At 38.3% G+C, this 19,509-nt stretch overlaps 1 protein-coding gene and 1 long non-coding RNA gene across 6 annotated transcripts in view; one reads left to right on the forward strand and one right to left on the reverse strand.

The window, feature by feature from the left end:
- IMMP1L (inner mitochondrial membrane peptidase subunit 1) overlaps positions 1-19,509 on the reverse strand; it is a 33,203-nt gene that overhangs the window by 6,093 nt on the left and 7,601 nt on the right. The window contains exons 2-6 of one of the 5 annotated variants that reach the window (XM_082212242.1): positions 11,365-11,475; positions 9,916-10,098; positions 9,353-9,484; positions 8,369-8,457; positions 7,339-7,465 (exon numbers count right to left, since the gene is read on the reverse strand). In XM_082212242.1, the coding sequence (XP_082068368.1) occupies positions 7,339-7,465; positions 8,369-8,457; positions 9,353-9,457 (321 nt within the window). In that variant the 5' untranslated portion in view covers positions 9,458-9,484; positions 9,916-10,098; positions 11,365-11,475. Of the gene's footprint in view, positions 1-7,338; positions 7,466-8,368; positions 8,458-9,352; positions 9,485-9,915; positions 10,099-11,317; positions 11,476-19,509 lie in introns of all 5 variants that reach the window. The other 4 variants (XM_082212243.1, XM_082212241.1, XM_082212239.1 and 1 more) reach the window with 4 other exon arrangements.
- LOC309527648 overlaps positions 1,217-19,509 on the forward strand; it is a 384,549-nt gene continuing 366,256 nt past the window's right edge. The window contains exons 1-2 of the long non-coding RNA XR_014217279.1: positions 1,217-1,342; positions 3,938-5,748. This is a non-coding gene — a long non-coding RNA (uncharacterized lncRNA). The remainder of the gene's footprint in view (positions 1,343-3,937; positions 5,749-19,509) is intronic.

Raw genomic sequence — 19,509 nt, forward strand, 5'->3', positions numbered from 1 at the left:
AAAAAGAATCTTATTTTGTTTCTCTGTTACCTTACATTTCAGCGGCTTCCTTCAATGACAAAAGCTAGACATGCTGTTGGACAAAAGAATGAAAGCCAAAAAGTTCTCATCTATTCCTAGGGAGGTCGAAGTGGTACAAGGAACAAATGTAATTGCTTCATTGCCTGTGGGTATTCATCTGACAAAAGGAGCTTTTGTGAATAAACCACAGGTGTTACCTTTCTTGATTAAAGTGAAACACGATAAAAGAGTCTGCCATATCAAATAACAAATTTACTGGCTACTAATGAAATTTATATATTTGATTAGTTAAATTGCACATAATTAAGATATATACAAACTAAAGTAATAATTTAAAAAACACCTCAAAAGTAATAGATTATCCTGTATGTTTCAGGTCACATGGAATACAGATTATTTTATTTTACTCTTTAACTGGTCCCAGAACTTCTACATGACATTTGCTCTGGAGATGCACGCAAGTTTAGCAAACCACCACCATGTCGCTTTTATTACATCAGTTAGTCTTTACACTTGTCTGTAAAAGAATCAAATTGGTAGCATTAAGAGGCATTATGTTGTGATGTATGTAGTAAATATGTTTTCAATACGTAGTGTGTGTGTGTACAGTGAGCTTTAGGGTGCACTTACCTAGGAATAAGCCACATGACTTCAGGGGGACTTAGATGCTAATGGCTCAAGCTTATCCAAAGTTCTGCTCACTGATCACAAAACCTATTCCCTGAATTGTCATCTTTAATCCTCTATGTAGTATGATTTTAAATAAATCATTTACTCATTTATTACTCTTGGTATATTATAATCATTTTGGAGGGTGTTTATCGCGCAGTATGTGTTTAATTAGAAAGAGCCGATTAAGGAAGTACAGTGGTGCCTCGCAAGACGAAAAGAATCCGTTCTGTGATTCTCTTCGTCTAGCGGTTTTTTCGTCTTGCGAAGCAAGCCCATTGATGGATTAGCGCTATTAGCGGCTTTTAGCAGCTTATCTGCTGATCAGATCAGCTGATAAGCGGCTTCGCTGCTTAGAAAAGGGGGGGAAGGGAAAAAACCAGCAGGAACTCGCAAGACATTGTCGTCTTGCGAAGCAAGCCCATAGGAAATTCGTTTTGTGAAGCACCTCCAAAACAGAAAACTCTTTCGTCTAGCGAGTTTTCCGTCTTGCAAGGCATCCGTCTTGCGGGGCACCACTGTATATGAATGTGCTAGTGAACTCAGTTGGCACAACTAAGCTAACAAAATCCTAAAAGTGGAATAACTAGTTTTCTTCCATCCACTGTGTTCAAAATTGCAACTAAAATTTAGAGTGCAGGTGGGATAGTCCGTAGAATTGACTGTTGCCTAGATGTTATTTGGACCCATACATGGAAGGTTTAAAGCAATATAGAAACTTTTCACTGCTGTCTAAAGGCAAACGTTGTTAATTACACTGGTCAACAACAAATTTGTTGTCTGCGTTTTTCCAGTTGATTTAGGACGAATCTGATGTGCTGAATCCAAAAATCACATTGGTTTTGCTCAATCAGGTCAAGTTTTTGAGCTATGGCCACATGTCGGGTTTTTTACATTTTTGTTCACATGTTCGCTTGTGTGGAGCATTTTAGAAGAAGTTGGTGGGGGTAAAATGCCATGTCGAATAATTGTTTTGATTGGAAATGATTATTTTAATGACAAGAAGTATTCAGGTCCGATAGTTCTGGGTGATTATGTCGAAAAGGGATCAGTTTGAAGTCATAAAACCTCAAAATCTTCCATAAATTGGTGCGGCAAAGCATAAAGTTATTTGGGTATTAAACTTGGTGACCAGGCTAAAGCTTGGGCGCCACACATGGTGTGCAAGGCATGCATCAAGACTCTACGTGGGTGGACCAATGGCAAGAGGAGTCTGAACTTTGGAATTCCCATGGTTTGGAGGGAGCCGGCAAACCATGTCACTGACTGCTACTTCCGCGCTGTTGATGTGACTGGGATCAACAGAAAGAACCGGAGCAGCCTCAAGTATCCTGATCTTCAATCAGCACGTCGTCCTGTAGCTCATTGTGATGAAATTCCAGTGCCTATCTTCAGAGAACTTCCTGACATTAGTGACGAAGAAGCCTCCAGTGTTAAAGGGCATGAAGAAGAAGAAGTGGTTCTTGAAGATGATGCTCCACATCCATTTTCCCAAAAGGAGTTGAATGATCTAGTTCGCGACCTCAGCTTGTCAAAGGACTCTGCCGAACTGTTGGCATCCAGATTGAAGGGGAAAAAACTCCTCTCTGACAGTGCTCGCATCAGCTTCTTCCGCAACAGGCATCAAGAGTACCTCCGTTTTTTCTTGGAAGAGAAGGACTTGCTGTACTGTGCAGATATTGCGCAGCTTCTGCTCAAGCTTGGAGTGCCACAGTACGAACCCAAAGATTGGAGACTGTTCATTGACAGCAGCAAGCAATCACTGAAATGTGTTCTGCTACACAACGGCAACCAGTTTGCCTCTATACCCCTGGCTCACTCGAGTACACTGAAGGAGAACTATGAAGCGGTGAAGTATGTGCTCAAGAAAATTGGTTATGATCAGCATAAGTGGTTTATTTGTGTTGACCTGAAGATGGTGATCTTTTTGTTGGGACAACAGCCTGGCTTCACCAAGTACTCATGTTTTCTGTGCATGTGGGATAGTAGGGACCGTGCTCAGCATTACACGAAGAAGGACTGGCCTGTGTGGAAGGAATTGGTGCCTTGCAAAAAAAGGAACGTCATCAACAACCCTCTGGTGGACAGAGACAGAATACTCTTCCCATTGCTGCACATCAAGCTCTGCTTAATCAAGCAGTTCACCAAGGCTCTGGACAAGGATGGTGACTGCTTCACTTACTTGTGCCAGGCTTTTCCAGGATTGACCATGGAGAAGTTGAAAGCTGGCATCTTTGATGGTCCTCAGATCCGTCAGCTCATCAGAGATCCAGAGTTCGGAAACTCAATGAACAAAGTGGAACTGGAAGCGTGGAAGGCATTTGTTCTGGTAATGAAGAACTTTCTTGGCAACAATAAGGCCAGAAACTACGGAGAACTTGTCAACAACATGCTGACTGCTTTCAGAAACCTGGGCTGCAACATGAGCGTCAAGATGCACTACCTATTTTCACATACGGACCGGTTTCCTGAGAACCTGGGTTCAATGAGTGACGAGTAGGGGGAGAGATTCCATCAGGACATGAAAGAGATGGAGACCAGGTATCAGGGTCACTGGGACGCAGTCATGATGGCTGACTACTGTTGGACTCTGAAGAGAGACCTCCCTGCCGCTGAGCATTCCATGAGTTCCAAGAAATGGAAGTTCAAGCCCTGAAGTTTGAAAAAGGTGAAGCAACATGCAATTTATGTGTACTTACCTTTATCAATACCCACCATTCAGTTTACAGTAATCAATGTTTCTATCAGGTAATCAATATATGTTGTTGGGAAAACATTTTTTTCTCTTAAAAACATATTTAGGATGATATGTGTTGACAAAAATCAGCTGATAATGCCACAAAAATGTAATCGATTTTGTCACAAGATCTGTTTTTTTCAAATCAACATAGCACAAAAACCTGACCTGATGGAGAGAAACGGATGCCATTTCCTGATTCAGCAGTGCAAAAATACCCTAAATCAATTGTAGAAATCTAGACAACATACAAAAAGTAAAAAATTGTTGCCCAGTGTTATTACTTAACAATATATTGTATTGTTCTCCTCTCCCTTTTAAGACTACTATCCTTTAGGTCTATATATACCACTGAAGCAGCTCCTTATTCTTTGTGGCCATTGTATTTTATTTACAGATTAGGCCTTTGGGACACTAACCATAAAGCTATTAACATTATCCCTTCCATACTGACTAATTCAACCATTAATCTTCTCTTTACCAAAATCTTTTGTAACTTGTATAACTAAGTTCATGCTTGTATTTTTAAAGATCTTTTCCTTTTCCATATTCCCCACCTGACCTTGTTTGTTTGTTTTTAGCACTGCATAGTTATGAATGAGGATTCTGATTTTAATGGAAACATTAACAGCATAAAAAAGGGACTAAGCACCCCCTTATAAGAGAAAGAAGTATGCACAACAACGTAATAAAAGACATTAATAATGTTACAGAAAACTTGTAGATGATCTGGGAAAGAAAAATATTTGGAGTCTTTGAACCTGGGTGAAGTACTTTTACTATGTAAATGAAAGAGAAAAGGAATTGCCACCATATTGAAGCAACCAATCAATTCCCCCTGAATGGATAAGAAAGCCAAGCCATTCAAATTTGGCATAGGCATGCTTGGAAATAAGGCTATTCTTTTAGGGTGTACATGTTGCCAGCTGTAATCAGAAAGCATTTTCCAAAAAGAAATCAAATAACGCAAGCCAATTTGGATAGACAAATTGGATGGAGGGGGGGAGCAATTTTGTGAGGACAGATTACAAAAACAAGAACTTAAAATATTGCAGCAAAACTCAGTGCAATGTCACCTATTTGATACATGGAGATACCACCCCCCCACACACACTGAAAAGGATTGTACTTTTGTACAATTCTAAGTAACTCAATCATGCATTGAATGAGTTGTTTGCGGGCTTCCTATAGGTATAGTCTGATCCAGCAGGACTCTTCTTATTTTCTTATGTATTGGGAAATGTATGACGTGAAAGAAAATTGATTTTAAAATAACAATAATTGCCTGGTAAAAAGTTATAGGCAGGCTGATGGGGAGGACCTGTAGAACTGGTGCTCCCTTGTCTCAATATCTACAAGGTAAACATACAATTAACAAGTAGCTTATAAAAATAATGCTTATTATTTTGATTTTGCAGTAATCTTTCCTGATAAGAACCACCCTCAGTTACCTCCATGCCCAAAACAGCAGCCCTGTTTCTCACTTCAGAATCTTCACAGACCTCCTAAGAATACTGCTTCCAGAGAAACTCCTATTGAATAAGGATGTATCTACTGTACTGTACATGTTGAATATTAAAGCCTAGGAGCCCACAATGGTGAATGTAACAAAGAGCTGAATAAAACCTGTTCTCAGATTTGCAGATATTAAGACACTCAATCTTCAGCCTGTGTTAGTTTTAGAGATAGCCACAGGATGAACAGGGCAGGTCATCTCCTCAGTGAACTTCACTTTAGCACAAAGTAAACATTTTTCTCCACATCAGCTGTTGTCAGGGCATTAGCAGTGTGTGGTAATTGATTATCAGTAGAGTGTTGCTGAGAAATGGAGTTGTATCTCAGCTTTTTATCACTACGACTTGCAAAAAGCAGGTTCCTTATTTACTTATTTACTATCTGTATTAAGTGACATTACTAGACCCTTCTTCTGTTGAAGTGACACAAGGGCTGAGCATATCAGTGCCTTGCGATATATAACCTAGTTGATTACAATTTTCATGCTTGCCTCTTCAGTTTGTAAATAGCAACAGCACCAACTGAACATATGGTAAATAGAATGTAACACAGGCACATTTTTAAATCACACCCAAATGCAACAATATTCATTATTTGATCTATATAGTTCTAAATTTGAACTGCGATAAATGCACGTAATACAATTATGAAAAAAAACCCAAGTTTTGTTGTCAATACATTTTCTAAAGAAACCCTAATTCTGATGTTAATTGAAGTGAATAACTGAAACACATTTTGTTTTAGAATGCTGTTACAAATCATTAAACTGGGTCATTGAGGGCTTTACAAGTATATAGGGTTATACAGTTTATATCAAGCACTTCTCTAACTCTGTGTTACACAGCATACATTGTCAAACAACATACAACAAAGAACACAGCAAATTGGCCACAATACATAGGTTGAGGGAGGGCATCCTTTTTTTAAAAAAACCCAAACTTTAAAAGCCCCTCTTGCACAAAACCCCCTGCGTTTATCTGTCAAATTTGGCAGGCTTATGCCAACATATGAAAGTTTTATGGGGCTGTTGATGTTCTTATTCTAGTCAATGGAAAAGACATTGGAGACTTCAGAAAATGTGTGAGGGTTTGCCTTAGTTCCTAGGTGAAATGTGATGTCACAGCTGTTCTAGGTCCCTCACTTTTCCTAGTATTTTCAAATTTCAAGGTGTTCCATTCCATTTAAGTGCAAGAAACATTTAAAGTCATGCTTTATTTCAAATCCCCCAGTCCTATCTTAACACAAAGCTGCTCGTGCAGCTGTATAATGTTGGCATGGTGACATATTTCCTAAGCCAAAAGCAGATAAAGTTTATATTCATTGCATTTTCAGAAAGGAGCTTCAGTTTCCATTTGTCTTTCCTCAATTGTTTCATCAGAATTCACGAACAAGCATGAGCACATAATGCTTTAAAATGGAATTCACTGGAATCACTGTATTTTTGTCAGTAAATTAAATAGGAAAAGAATTAATACAATATTGGTGTTAATCCTGTATACATTGTGAGTTTTAGTGACTGAATGATACAGCAGTGTTAACCCTGCCACATTAACACTGCACATCTTATCCTGTCTAATCCTGTAATGAATTTGAGACTAATAGTGATACTCCTCCATTTCTTAGGGCCTTGCATGTTTATCTCCATAACAAAGGGGTGTCATGTCAAACACGACATTATTCTTTTCACTCCAGGGATCAAGCAAGATAAAGTAGATTATGAGAGCAGAACTTATTCAATCTGAATTTTTAAAATGGATTCCACAGGAAAGGACTTGCTCTATAAATTCATGTAGTAATTTTTTTAATATAGCCAAAACTGAAAACCATTTAAATAGAAACCATGGTTACCACGTACTCAAAAATGGCACATATTTGCCACGCTGAACTAGAATTTTATTTATATATGGTATGTATAATATACCAAACAGGATTTTTGCTCCATTCATTCTGAGGTTACAATAAATTCAGGTGCTAAAAAGTTGACCTAACATAGGTCAATCCCCAAAAGTTGTTGCCTACTTTACAACTGTTGTTCCCTGCCTGAAGGGTCATGCTTAAGAATAGATCTTGGGCTCAACCCAGAAATATCCGGTCAGTCTTTGGGAAATGTGGATATGCTTAACTTTGACATGTTTTGGTTCATCAACAGAGGTGCCTTCTTACAACTTGTCCCATGGAACTTCAAGGAATGTGTGAATGTGTGGTGGGCTGGTGTGGGGAAAACGGACTGCGAAATTCCCTTTCAGCGAATGTCACTGTACAAGTGCTGAAGTGGAAACAACCCACTGCAACTGAACGTTTACCGCCTGAAATGCTGAATTCAATTTAAAGCCATGCAAACAAAAAGCCATGCTTTACAAGTGTCCTCAAAAAGAATGATAGGTAATGCTACTTACGTAACTGTGGGTCTTAAGAAAATCTGAAGGGCTGCTTGTACAGACTTTATCTCCTTCCAAGCCAATTACCCTTTTACATATGTTAGATTTGGGGTCACTTGGGTTTTTCGCAATGATGATATCACCTCTGAGGAAAAAGGTTGTGAGGAAATGTCAGGATCCAGAAAGATGTCGATGATGTGCACATTTTAAATTGGTGCTGGCCAACTGTTTGGGACACTGTGCCAAATGTCAAGTCTGAATTATTAGGGAATGCCATTCTAGTGCAGGCTCCATCCTGCCCCTACACTTTGAGGTGGTATTGCCTTCTATCTACCAATTCAAGGAGCAGTGCAGTGTTGGAGAATCATTGTCCCACTTATTATGTCATACATAACCAATCCTGTAGCCTCTCCTGTGTGTGACCAGCATCAAGTGCTACAAACTATGGCTCCTTGTGACAACGCAACACCCATAACACAGGCTGACCTCCCATTTTCTAAAGCATTCAGCAAACTGGCTAACAATATGCTTTCCCACTCCCTTGCACCACAACCTATTTTCAAATTGTTATCCAGCAGCAATTAAGTGTTAGATTGCAAATATAGGGATTAATGCATAGGGCCAGGCCCTTTATATGACCGTTGAGCACTGTGTACACATCCACAGCTCTATAAACTACTAATAAAGCAGCATTTGGATAACATAATAAATGACATTTATGGCATTTCTGGAGAGAATTGCTCTGTGAATTTGCTTCCTGGAGATATACTCTAGTTGTCCATTACAATATAGGGCAAGATAAGCTAAAAATAAGCAATCCTAAAGTAGGGTGGCTATAAAGAAAACCTGCGAAGATAATCCACAATGAATTCTCAGTCTCTGAATTAATGCGAAAATATGCCAAATCAATTTGAAATAGGTAACTTAAGAGTTTATGAAAAATGTTAACGAAATTAACAATAAAAGCAGCAGTATGATTATAAAGATAAACATAATCAGAAAGCAAGTATCTGTACAAACAGAACTATGGAAAATTGGAGCAACATACTTCTGAATGTGATAAAACTGGAGGCTAAGGTTCTCAGAAAACACAATATCAGAATTTTGAATGGTAGGCTCCATTGAAGGTCCTGAACACTAAAAACAAAAATAAAGAGGACAATTACTATTTGAGAAGTATGTTATCACATGTAGTGTTTTAAATTAATAAATTACAGCATCTTTAGGCCATTCTGGTAAATATAAAACAGCTCAGCTTTCATCAACCTGGTGCCTCTCAGATATTTGGACTGCAGCTTCCTAAAAGTCCCAGCCTGGATGGCCATACAGATGTGAGTTGTACTCCAAATATCTGGAGTGCATCAGGCTGATTTTCATATGTAAACCTGTCCCCTTGATTTCTATAAGTTTGATGTCTCTCTCTATGGATTCTGGTTCCACTGGGCCCTGAATTCTCACCTGAGATGTCAGTGAAGTTTAGCCTTACAAACCTACACATTCTTCTATGGCTCAGATTAAATAATGAGCCAGAGAATAATTCCTGAGTTACGTTCTCTTGCTTACTCAGCCCTAAACCTATGAAAATAGCCATGTACCAATAGCTTCCAGGGGCTGAAGTTAAATACAGGAGCATCGTTTATTTTAGTTACTTATTTTTAGCCAACTCTTCATTCAAACAATCCTAGTGTGGGGTACTACAAGTAAACAGTACATGAAATAACTAGGCAAAAGCAATTCTATAAAACCAGTCAACAAATTCTGTGAGCACAACTGCCTAACTCCATAGCTAAAACTAATCTAAAACCTGGGGAAATAAAAAAAAGTTGTTAATAGGTGGTGAAAACCCACCAGGGTCAGAATCATGAGCTCCCTGCTCAGTTTAAAGAAATCTTTAAAGGTTCAAGTTATAAAGTCTAGATGAGTATACTTCAAATACTTCTTTATTAAAACAGAAGGCTGGAGTGTGAAAGCTAAGAAACTGAAAATTGACGTGGTAATTTTATTGTTTATTTGATAGCCTTTGTTAACTCACCACAACAATTCCTCCAATGTATTCAAAGGCACAATGTGCTATGCACCCATACTGAATAGTATATCCAAAAAGTCGAATAGTCTTTCTAATGACATCTCGCAACATAGCAGTTTTATGGTTGTGCAGCTGGTCCTAGTTTAAGAGATCGGAAATACACCAGATATGAATTCTCACCATAGTACAAGCATTCAACAGAATTTATAAAATACACTAACTTAAGATGCTACATTTCAAAAACCAGGATTCAAATTAATTTTCAGGGAGACTAGTTTGGTCAAAAGTTCAAGAAGAATTTTAATGTGGGTTATGAGGAGCTGAAAAAAATCACAGAAGCAACTTGTCCCCATTGCTTAAAAGCACAACTATCCTTCCAGCAAGACATTCCAAATGTAAACTACCACTTAGGCTTTCTTCTTAATCTCTCATTTCATTCATTACATATTTCACATAATTAAAGAGTTACAAAATATTGATACAAAACAAGTAACACAAACAATGAGAATAAGAGATTAAAATAACTAATTAACATGATTTAATTCAAGTTTTAGATAATAAAGATTTACTTTACAGTTTTCTGGTAGCTGGTACTGGTAGACTGTGAACTGATGAATTTTGGCTATAACGTCATTCCAGAATTGTTTATTTAGGCAAGTCCAGACAATGTTGTATGCAGTCTGCTTTTGGAGCCCAGCATCTCCAACATAAATTGGAACTATCGGAGTAAATTCCGTATGGTAAATTTCAAACTGTATGGAGTAAAATGTGATTTGGTAAGTCTTTTTTTTAGACCCTTTAAATGTCTTTATGAAGCATATTTGTTACCATTCCTTCACAAAAATCCCAAGGTGGGTTACTTCACAATAAAACAGTAAATTACAATATACAGACAGCAAACAGTTAAACGTGCAATCAGTGAATAACATCATTTGAAGGAATGTTGTTAAATATGACCACTCTTGTTCTGAACTGGAAAATTAAAATCATCATTACATTTCTTCTTGAAAGAGATTTAGGCTATTTGTGTTTGGGTAACAAATGGTATATCTTACTAATCAGTTTCTGGGTGTTGAGATTTGTTATACAAGAATCAAACGCTTAAACATTATAAGGATGGCTGAATTTAGCATGTTACAATATATCTGACTTAAAAATATATTAAAAAACCAACCTACTGAGTGAAAACCTTTCATGAGAGGGTTAATTGTTCATACAGAATTATATGGTCATTGATCATCCATCTGTAAATTGTTATGATATTAGTTTCCCCATATATCCTTAAGTTTCATTCATTATGAAAGATGGGTGTCAAATGTGCACTCAATCTGGTACCATCCCAATATGGTATCCGCCAGACCCAGTCTAGATACAGTGGTACCTTGGCTTATGAACGTAAACCGTTATGGAAGTCCATTCTTAAACCAAAGCGTTCTTAAACCAAGGTGTGCTTTCCCATAGCAGCGGGGGACTCAATTTACGAGTGGAACACACTCAACAGAAAGCGGAACATGTTCTGCTTCCAAGGCAAAATTCGCAAACCAAAACACCTGCTTCCAGGTTTGCAGCGTTCTTAATCCAAGTTGTTCATAAACTAAGCTGTTCTTAAACCAAGGTACCACTGTATTCAAAACACAGAGGTGGTTCTGATGGGACAGAATCACAACACTAGCTTTCTGGCAGGTGTGCTGCCACTGCTGACCTGGAAGTAGGGGGCGAGACGAAGGGAAGATCAGTGTAGTGCAAATGCAACAGGAGTATTAGTTTTACCCAACTACTTCACCAACTATTAGTTTTACCCAGCTACTTCACCACACATCACACCTCGCTCTTTCCCTCTTGGTAAGAGGCAGTGACACACCTGCCAGGAAGCTAGCATTGCAGCTCCACCCCACAAGGCAAGCTGCTTCTGTTATTATTTTGGATAATAGGCAATATAATAGATGGAACATGAAGAGAAATACACATTACCCATTTCTTATAGAATATGTTTCCCTAACCCTACTGGAAGTTCTCACATCTCACTGTGGAATAGCTTTTGCCTCCTTTGTAGCCTCATCACATTGCTGGCTCACAGTCACATTAAGACTTATCAAGATTCTCTTGTGTTATTTCCATTTAATGCATTCCTATGAGAAAACAAAGTGCTTATTTCTGGGTGTCAAATGCATCAATTGAATATAGAAGAAACTTCTAAAACTTATATATGGAAATTAGATGACAACTGAAGCAAAACACATTAACACAATAACAGAAGCACAGTTGTCAAGAGAAAAACATTAATTAGCTCTCTACCTATCCAGTATCCCTATATCCACTTGTGGAGATCTTTCAAATTTTAGAGGAAAGACAGAAAAAGCTTTAAATTATTGTGCAGCTAATTCCAGTGTTGGGATAGGAAAATTACTTTCATATTTACCATAAATGCAAAAACTCAACTATAATGAGAAACAGAAGCCTATAGAGATGGTGGTTTTATTGTGGTTGTTTTTTCTTTAGTCAAAACTGACTTCTTGGATGTTGTTGTTTTTAATTGTTTTCCATACTTGTCTGCTTTCCAAGCTGTTATCCTCCATGGGCTGGAATCTCTAGAATACTGTACCTAAGTATGTCAAGGATTTAGCAGTCTTACTATAAGCTACTAATGCACTATTCAACAGTAACAGGCACAGAGAAACTATTTCAGTAACATGCTGGAATTGCTAACCCGCTATTCACAAAGTTGATATGTAAGGTATACCATCGGCAAAACCTTAAAATAAATTATCTTCCTTTTTGATGTATGCAGCGCCAGGAATATGGGCAAAAGGGCACACGTAAATTGAAACGGGAACAGCTGTATTCTGAACTAATTATGCTTTCAATCATAGTTTACTCAGAAGCCACAGAAAAAGTGTTGCACTTTAATCAACCCAGGAAATTATAAGACTATGGGTAAAACCTTGATGTCAGAGGGCAAAATGCTGTGAGTTTAAAACATTTTTTTGTAGGTAGTAAAAGAAAGATTGAGTGTCAGCAGATCACTCAGTGTCATAGGACAGGAGGGAATTAATGACCACAAAGTATCTAGCAGGAGCTACAGTAACAAAGTCTCTCCTGCAATAATTGCTAGAATGGCCTCCTCGGTTAAAGAGCAATTTGAGCCTGAAAGAAATTGCTTGGTTGTCTAGTTCAAACACAAGATGACTATAACAAGAGAAAGAAAGGCCCAGACACCTGGGGAGAGCATGAGAAAACATATACATAAGAATGTTAGGTGGTAAGCACTACCGAAAGGAGAAGGGAAAATGGAGACAGTACCAGGATATGGTGGTCCTACGCTGACCCATGAGAGTACAGGTGGTGTGCAGGGGTTCTGTTCCTGACCCCTGTGCGCATCGGCAAAGCACACATGAGCCGAACCCAACTCACCCAGCCCCTCCAGCCCCATTTTCAGGCCACTTCCGGGTCAGCAGCAACGAACACATGCTTGGACATGCTGATTAGTTACACTGTTAAGTCAAGTGCTTCTGGCTACTAGAATCTATTTTGGGGTATGAGCTGTAATACATAATAGATGGAAGTCAGCTGTGTAGAATATATATATATATATATATATATATATATATATATATATATATATATATATGCTTTCGTAGATTTTCACGGGTACAGGAATGCAGGTTTTGGTGTCTTCGGGTGTCTTCCCGTGTAAGAGTCGGGGTGTCTGTGCGACGTTTCGACGAGGTCTCACTCGTCATCTTCAGGCTGGTGCTTTCGGCTTCTTGTTACTGGAACAGAGCAGAATCTGGTGTTTGAGTTCCTATAAATACTGTGGAGGGGTGTGGTGTATAGCCTCCAACGTTCTGGGCAGAGAGGAAGTTCCTAGATTAGTGTGCCTTTTCTTCTTTTGTTCCTTAATTACTTGAGGGATATCTTGAGTGATTTCATGAGTGATATTCTGAATACCACTGGGTGGGTCATTAAGTGTAGATTATCTTTAGCAACTAATCTACACTTAATGACCCACCCAGTGGTATTCAGAATATCACTCATGAAATCACTCAAGATATCCCTCAAGTAATTAAGGAACAAAAGAAGAAAAGGCACACTAATCTAGGAACTTCCTCTCTGCCCAGAACGTTGGAGGCTATACACCACACCCCTCCACAGTATTTATAGGAACTCAAACACCAGATTCTGCTCTGTTCCAGTAACAAGAAGCCGAAAGCACCAGCCTGAAGATGACGAGTGAGACCTCGTCGAAACGTCGCACAGACACCCCGACTCTTACACGGGAAGACACCCGAAGACACCAAAACCTGCATATATATATATATATATATATATTCTGGGATGCACAACTTTGTATTGTTTTAACAGACCTTTTAACTGAAGCTCCTGAGACTACAAAGAGTTTCTGGTCTTCGAACAAAGTGGTGATACAGCATAATGAAGCGCTGTGCTTCAGTTACAGTACTTGTAAATTTACATTAGAAGGCGTATATTAGTGGCATTTCCCTGAAAAAATATTCTTCACACATTTCCTAAACAGTACTGCCTTAATTATAAAGAGATTAATGTAATACTTCAAGATGTTTAACCATTTGTCACACTATACACTTGTCTGCAGGTAAATACAGCACGTATAGACACCTATGCAACAAGAGTACTATTTGAACTACATACCACCAACTTTCATATACCTACAACCATGGGCATAAACATTCCTTCAGCCAAAATCTGTGTGGTACACTGTGGAGAGAAGTTCACAAAACTGCGTAACCTTGTGCTAGGCTGTAAAACAGTTCAAAAGGTACGGTATATCAACTCTGTGCTCCCTTGAAAAAAACAGTTTGTGTGGTTCCCTAGATCGTGCCTATGCAGCATGGTAATTTGTGTTTGTGCAGATTTCTTTTCAAGTGTGGGCCTTTATGGAGTGCAGCCTTAATTGCTTATGGCTAATTCATGACACTGATATGTACTATGTGATAACTCACTGTCAAGGCTTCATTCAAGAAATATAAACTGATGTGGGAAGACACTTATTCAGATTTGTGGTATAAAATACACATTTTACCTGATACTTTTCATCCAGTCCAAAGTCAAATCTGAAATATAAATACAGGAATCTTTGCATTTTTCATTACCCGATTCCACCCCCACCCCTTGTTTATAAAATTAATCACAGCTAGCAGGGTAGAAATCGCTGTGAGCTTCATGAATGACATCCAAGAGATGGGAAAGGATTAGTTCACAGTTGCTGCCAGTTATAGCGCCAGGTGGCTTTTTCTGCAGCGAAGGTGTTAGCGATAATCCCATTACGCTGGTACTAAATCTTGCAGACATCAAAATTATCACCAAGGTTCCTTTTCATCCCATCCTTTCTAAATGACTGGAAGTCGCTTCACCTGAAAGAAGTCAAATCCACATGCAGCTGCTGTTTTAGCAGCCAGCAGACTCCCCGAGAATGCCAATCGTGATCCAATTTCGCTGTGCTGGTGGCCCCTATTCCCTGTCCAATAATACATCTGTTAAAAAATCCTACAGCTACAAATCAAGTTTAATCCTACCAGGGACCTCATGTTGGTCTTGTCTTCCAAAAAGGCAGCAGGTTCTGCTGTCTATCTCTGCTAGTGTCTGGGGAATACCCTTTAAATCTCAGTCCTACTTAGAAGAATAAGCTAAGGATCACAAAACATGACCTTAAAAACCCCGATATGACTATATTCTGACCCAGAGGCATTCATTCTAGGTGAAGATTAGAACTTTGCATAATAAGATTACACAGCAAGTGAATGATATCAAGGGACTATCCATATGCAGCCGCCTGGTTTTCTATAGAGAGCCTGTGCTCTGCAATATGCAGTGTAGACGAAACAGAGCTTTGCCTTTCTAGATGAAGTAAAATAGATTCACATAAATTAGTTGGCCATTTCCAGATTCCTAAATCCCCTATTACATCTTTTATTGACAGCTCCTGTGAGGATAGCACAATCATTATTTCTTTTTTGCTGTTGGCTTCTGAAACAATGGAGCTCTCTAAGTGAAATGTACATGGACTGTGTGTGGAAATTAACATCTTGTTTGCTGTAATCTTGGATTACAATTGACATTGTGCATAATAAAAGCAGGAAACATGGATAGAATTATGCTCTTCCTGAAACCAAAGGCTTTCTCAAATTCATGAAATAAATAGTGTAAGATAAGAATTTTTAAAATGTTGTTGCCATTCATATATAATCGTTAAACCAATTAAATACACAACTAAGTAAGCCAAATATATTTTTAAATTTAATATACACTCAAATCCTCCCTGTTAATTAATCATGTTTGCTGTGGACACATAAATTTATCAGTAAGCTTACTGATTATGAACATTTTTGTTTCTGTGCTGTCTTACTTAGGGTACCTGATTATAACTACTTTCTTCTTAATAAATTCCAACTGAAATCAATGAAACGTACATATACGTACATGTGCTTATTGCACCATGATGTTTATGTGAGTTGTAGAATTTTGAGATATATCAATCCATCTTTTTTCTGGAAAAATAAAGAAGTCAATACTTTATTGATTTTAACTCATTATTAGAAAAACAAGCTCCATGCACATACAAAATGGAAGGCACCAAATGTTTTTATCATCTGTGTCACCAGTTTCACATTTTAAGATTAATACTTGAAATGTAAAGATACATTTATACATGTTCTGCATGGTAAGATAACAGCCATAAACAGGCTAAATACATATTGCAAGATTGCAAATAATTAAACAAGGTTGTGCAATCCCACACCACAGCAAAATTTGAAGATGTGTAAGAACCATCTGAGTTGCCATATGTCCATATTGTACTGGAAGAAGCAGAAAGTCAAGCCTTCCTTGAAATGTAACTAAAGAAGAGGTCTGAAATATAAGTAGCCTTCAGAACCATTCACCAGTTTGCTGAAGAAAGGAATTTCCTGCTACGTGTTTGTTTCAAAATTCTTCCTCAATCCGCTTTCCAAAATCTTTATTCATGAAACTGCTTCTGTATTGCTGGTATCATGACATACATCTGTAACTAATGGCTATCAATATGTAAGTGAGAATTATTTACCGCTTCTCTGGAAATCAGTAGTCCTAAAGCTGTCTGAGCGCATGGAGTACAGGTGCTAGACATGGTGTCATTTTGCATGCAAGGGTCATTTTCGTAGGGGCAGCCAACACAGATACGTGTTTTCTTTTGGTGTTGAACTGAAAGTTTTTGGTCATCAGCTTTTGCCTTGAAAGTAAGAGGCTAGGTTCATAAGGGCTTTTGGAATTTGAGGAGGGGGTACCTATGGTTTTTGAGTGGTGGGAGTTACCAGTTGGTGGGTACTTAAGTTCTAATAAGTCCTTTCCTCTCCCATTTATACTGCTGCAAAAGCTCACTGTGGCAGCCACTTTCCATCTGCCACCCTTCAAATGTGGAAAGAAGCTACATGATGATGTATCCTCATTAGAAGGGTTATGGCAGGGGAACAACCACTTCCATCAGGGACTGCCCCCGCAACGTCCACTGGAATCACAGTGCATCAAGACATAGCATTGTTCTGGGACATTCTGCAGGGAGGGAGAACGGCTGTTCGTAGGCAGCTGCCACAAAGATCTCTGCTGAAAAGGTCTTTTTACAACTTCAGGACCCAGTATCCACTCCTAAAACTCACTCCCCTCCCCCAGCCCTGATTTTCAAAAAAACTTCAAAAGGGAAGTGAACCCATCAGGGATATCCAACCCATTCCAGGGTATGAAGGTTTCTGCATGAAGATGAGGGTTTCCCCAATGGCTTAAATGTCAGGATCATCTCTGCACATGTATGCTTGTTAGATGTGTAGAGTTTATTGCCATTTAAGTCAATAGGAAACCAATATTACCGGTATATGTACTGCCCGTATGAAGGATGGGTGAAATTATTGAAAGTTGTAAATAATAGGCAGAGAATCTGCCCAAACTATTATATTTTGTATACATCTTATGACACTACATAATTTTTCTACATAAATTCTCAACACGTATTTTTCCAACCATCTTTAAATATCTAACACCCATGTCTATGTATACACTTTTGGATGAAAGCCCCATTGCTTTCTATGGACCTAGCTACTTAGACAAAAACTGGGATGCCTATGACCAGAGTAATAGTGTATGGAACCACATTAGATAATTAACACTCCATTAATACTCATTTGAGGCTGTTGCATTTATGTGACAAATAATAGAAATCAATATTTAATCACATGGCTATATTTTCCTCTATTTTTGGATAAGCAATACAAATACACAGTTTCTAAACATGAATAGATGAGTGCAATGATATTCAGTCGAAGTTAATCCCCAGACATCTAAATCCATGAATAAAAAATCATCAGGTTTAAATACACTGAGCCTATTAAGCAAGAACAAAAGCATATGCACAAAAGAGCTTTTAATATATTTCAAAGCCCACAAGAGCCATGGTCTCATTAAAATTATAAATTACTCAAACATGGAATGAAGATTCAAACTGCAGTGCAGCTAAGCAGATTACAGAAAACCTCGCGTTCCATATGATAACACACCACGGCCCTCCCAGATGGGGGCCTGGAACAAAAAAGGCCATCACTGCAGCTAGGGAAAACCACCTTGTGATCTCTGGTTTCTGTTCAGCAGATGACAGCCAAATAATATGTTGATTATTCTGTTTGTGCTGCTAAGCTTGTAAGATGGCATAAAAGCGATATGATCTATTGTGAACTCAATGCTAATGTGTTGCTCTACTCATAAATGATATACTGAATGTATTTGGAAACAATCTTTTATCTTTTAGGCCACTTTTTAAATGCATGAAATAAAATAAAAGGCAGCACCAAACATTATTAAATATGATGTTTTTAAGTAAAAGAGAAGGGGGAAACCTGGCACAGCAAAGACAAACAAGCCTCAGTTATTGCTTTGTGAAGTCAGAGGTCATATTTCTATTGTATTTAATGGGGTTTGGATCAAGCCTTTCACAAGTACAGCCAACTTTTTCTACATCAGTATCATGTTAAAAAATTGAAGGCCTGAACTTAAAAGCAACAATACAGCTTTAACTTTGAATGGTCATATAAGTGTATATATATATATGCATATTTAAAATTTTACAAAAGGGAAAAAAGTTTTGAGTCTCTGCCATGCCATTTCGTTTATAGCAGTACCTGTTGATATGACTACATACTATCTTTATAGCATATAATTTATGTTTCCTTGTACAGAAGTACTGATAGCCTTCTAATAACTAATCAGAGTTCTGTAGCAGAATAGAGTTTGACTGTTGCCATATTTGTTTCTGAGACTAAGACCTGGCATATCAAGAGGTCATAAAGAAAACAGTGGTCATATTTAAGGAAAAGCCATTCTGAAGAACTACTGACCTCTTCCATTGCTTCCAAAATGTTAATGAGCAAGTGAAACAGGATTCACAGATGTTTCTTATTTTCAGTCAGATGCACACAAGACCCACAAATGCAATTTGTGTCGTTGGTTAAATGAAAGTAGATATGAACTATGTTTTGAACAATAACATTGCTAGGTGATAGTAAATTACTTCCTACAAATCCCTCTTCAAAACTCAAGTCTCTGGGAAGCCTTTGGAACAACACCCAAGTTCCAGGAAACCAAGGTCAGACCTATCATTACGCAGAGTGAAGCAAGTGCCTCAGGCAACTAATCTGGAGGTGGGGGCAGTAAAGGCAGCCCCCCAAGGTTTTTCCATTGAGCCTTCTGGCTGTGCCCTTCAGTCATAACACCGCCATAAATAGCTGGCTGCCTTCAGGTATACTTAAATAAAATCCACTGTCAGTCCAATTGGCTTCTGTACACAGCATGGGGAAGAAGGTCCCTTCTTGTCCTTTTATTGGTAGCAAAATGTTTAGGATCAGCCTTGCAACTTGCTGTTAAGTAAGCCAAGGTACATGTAATCAGTATAACTGCATATTCATCTCCTGTTACCATGCCACCTCGTGCCTTTCCCTATAACAAATAGATGCAATTAGCTACCTGAAACAAAGGAACGTTTACTTATACTTAACTTTGAGCACTAATTTCTCATCCTCAACATAGTGACCTGGATCCTAACAAACTTTCAACTCATTGAAAAGGGCTTTCCTGTCTCCCCTGTTCCTCTGTAACCCTTGGCCATAGCT

Source organism: Podarcis vaucheri (genome assembly GCF_965113315.1).
Source record: "Podarcis vaucheri genome assembly, chromosome: 1".
NCBI lineage: Eukaryota > Metazoa > Chordata > Lepidosauria > Squamata > Lacertidae > Podarcis > Podarcis vaucheri.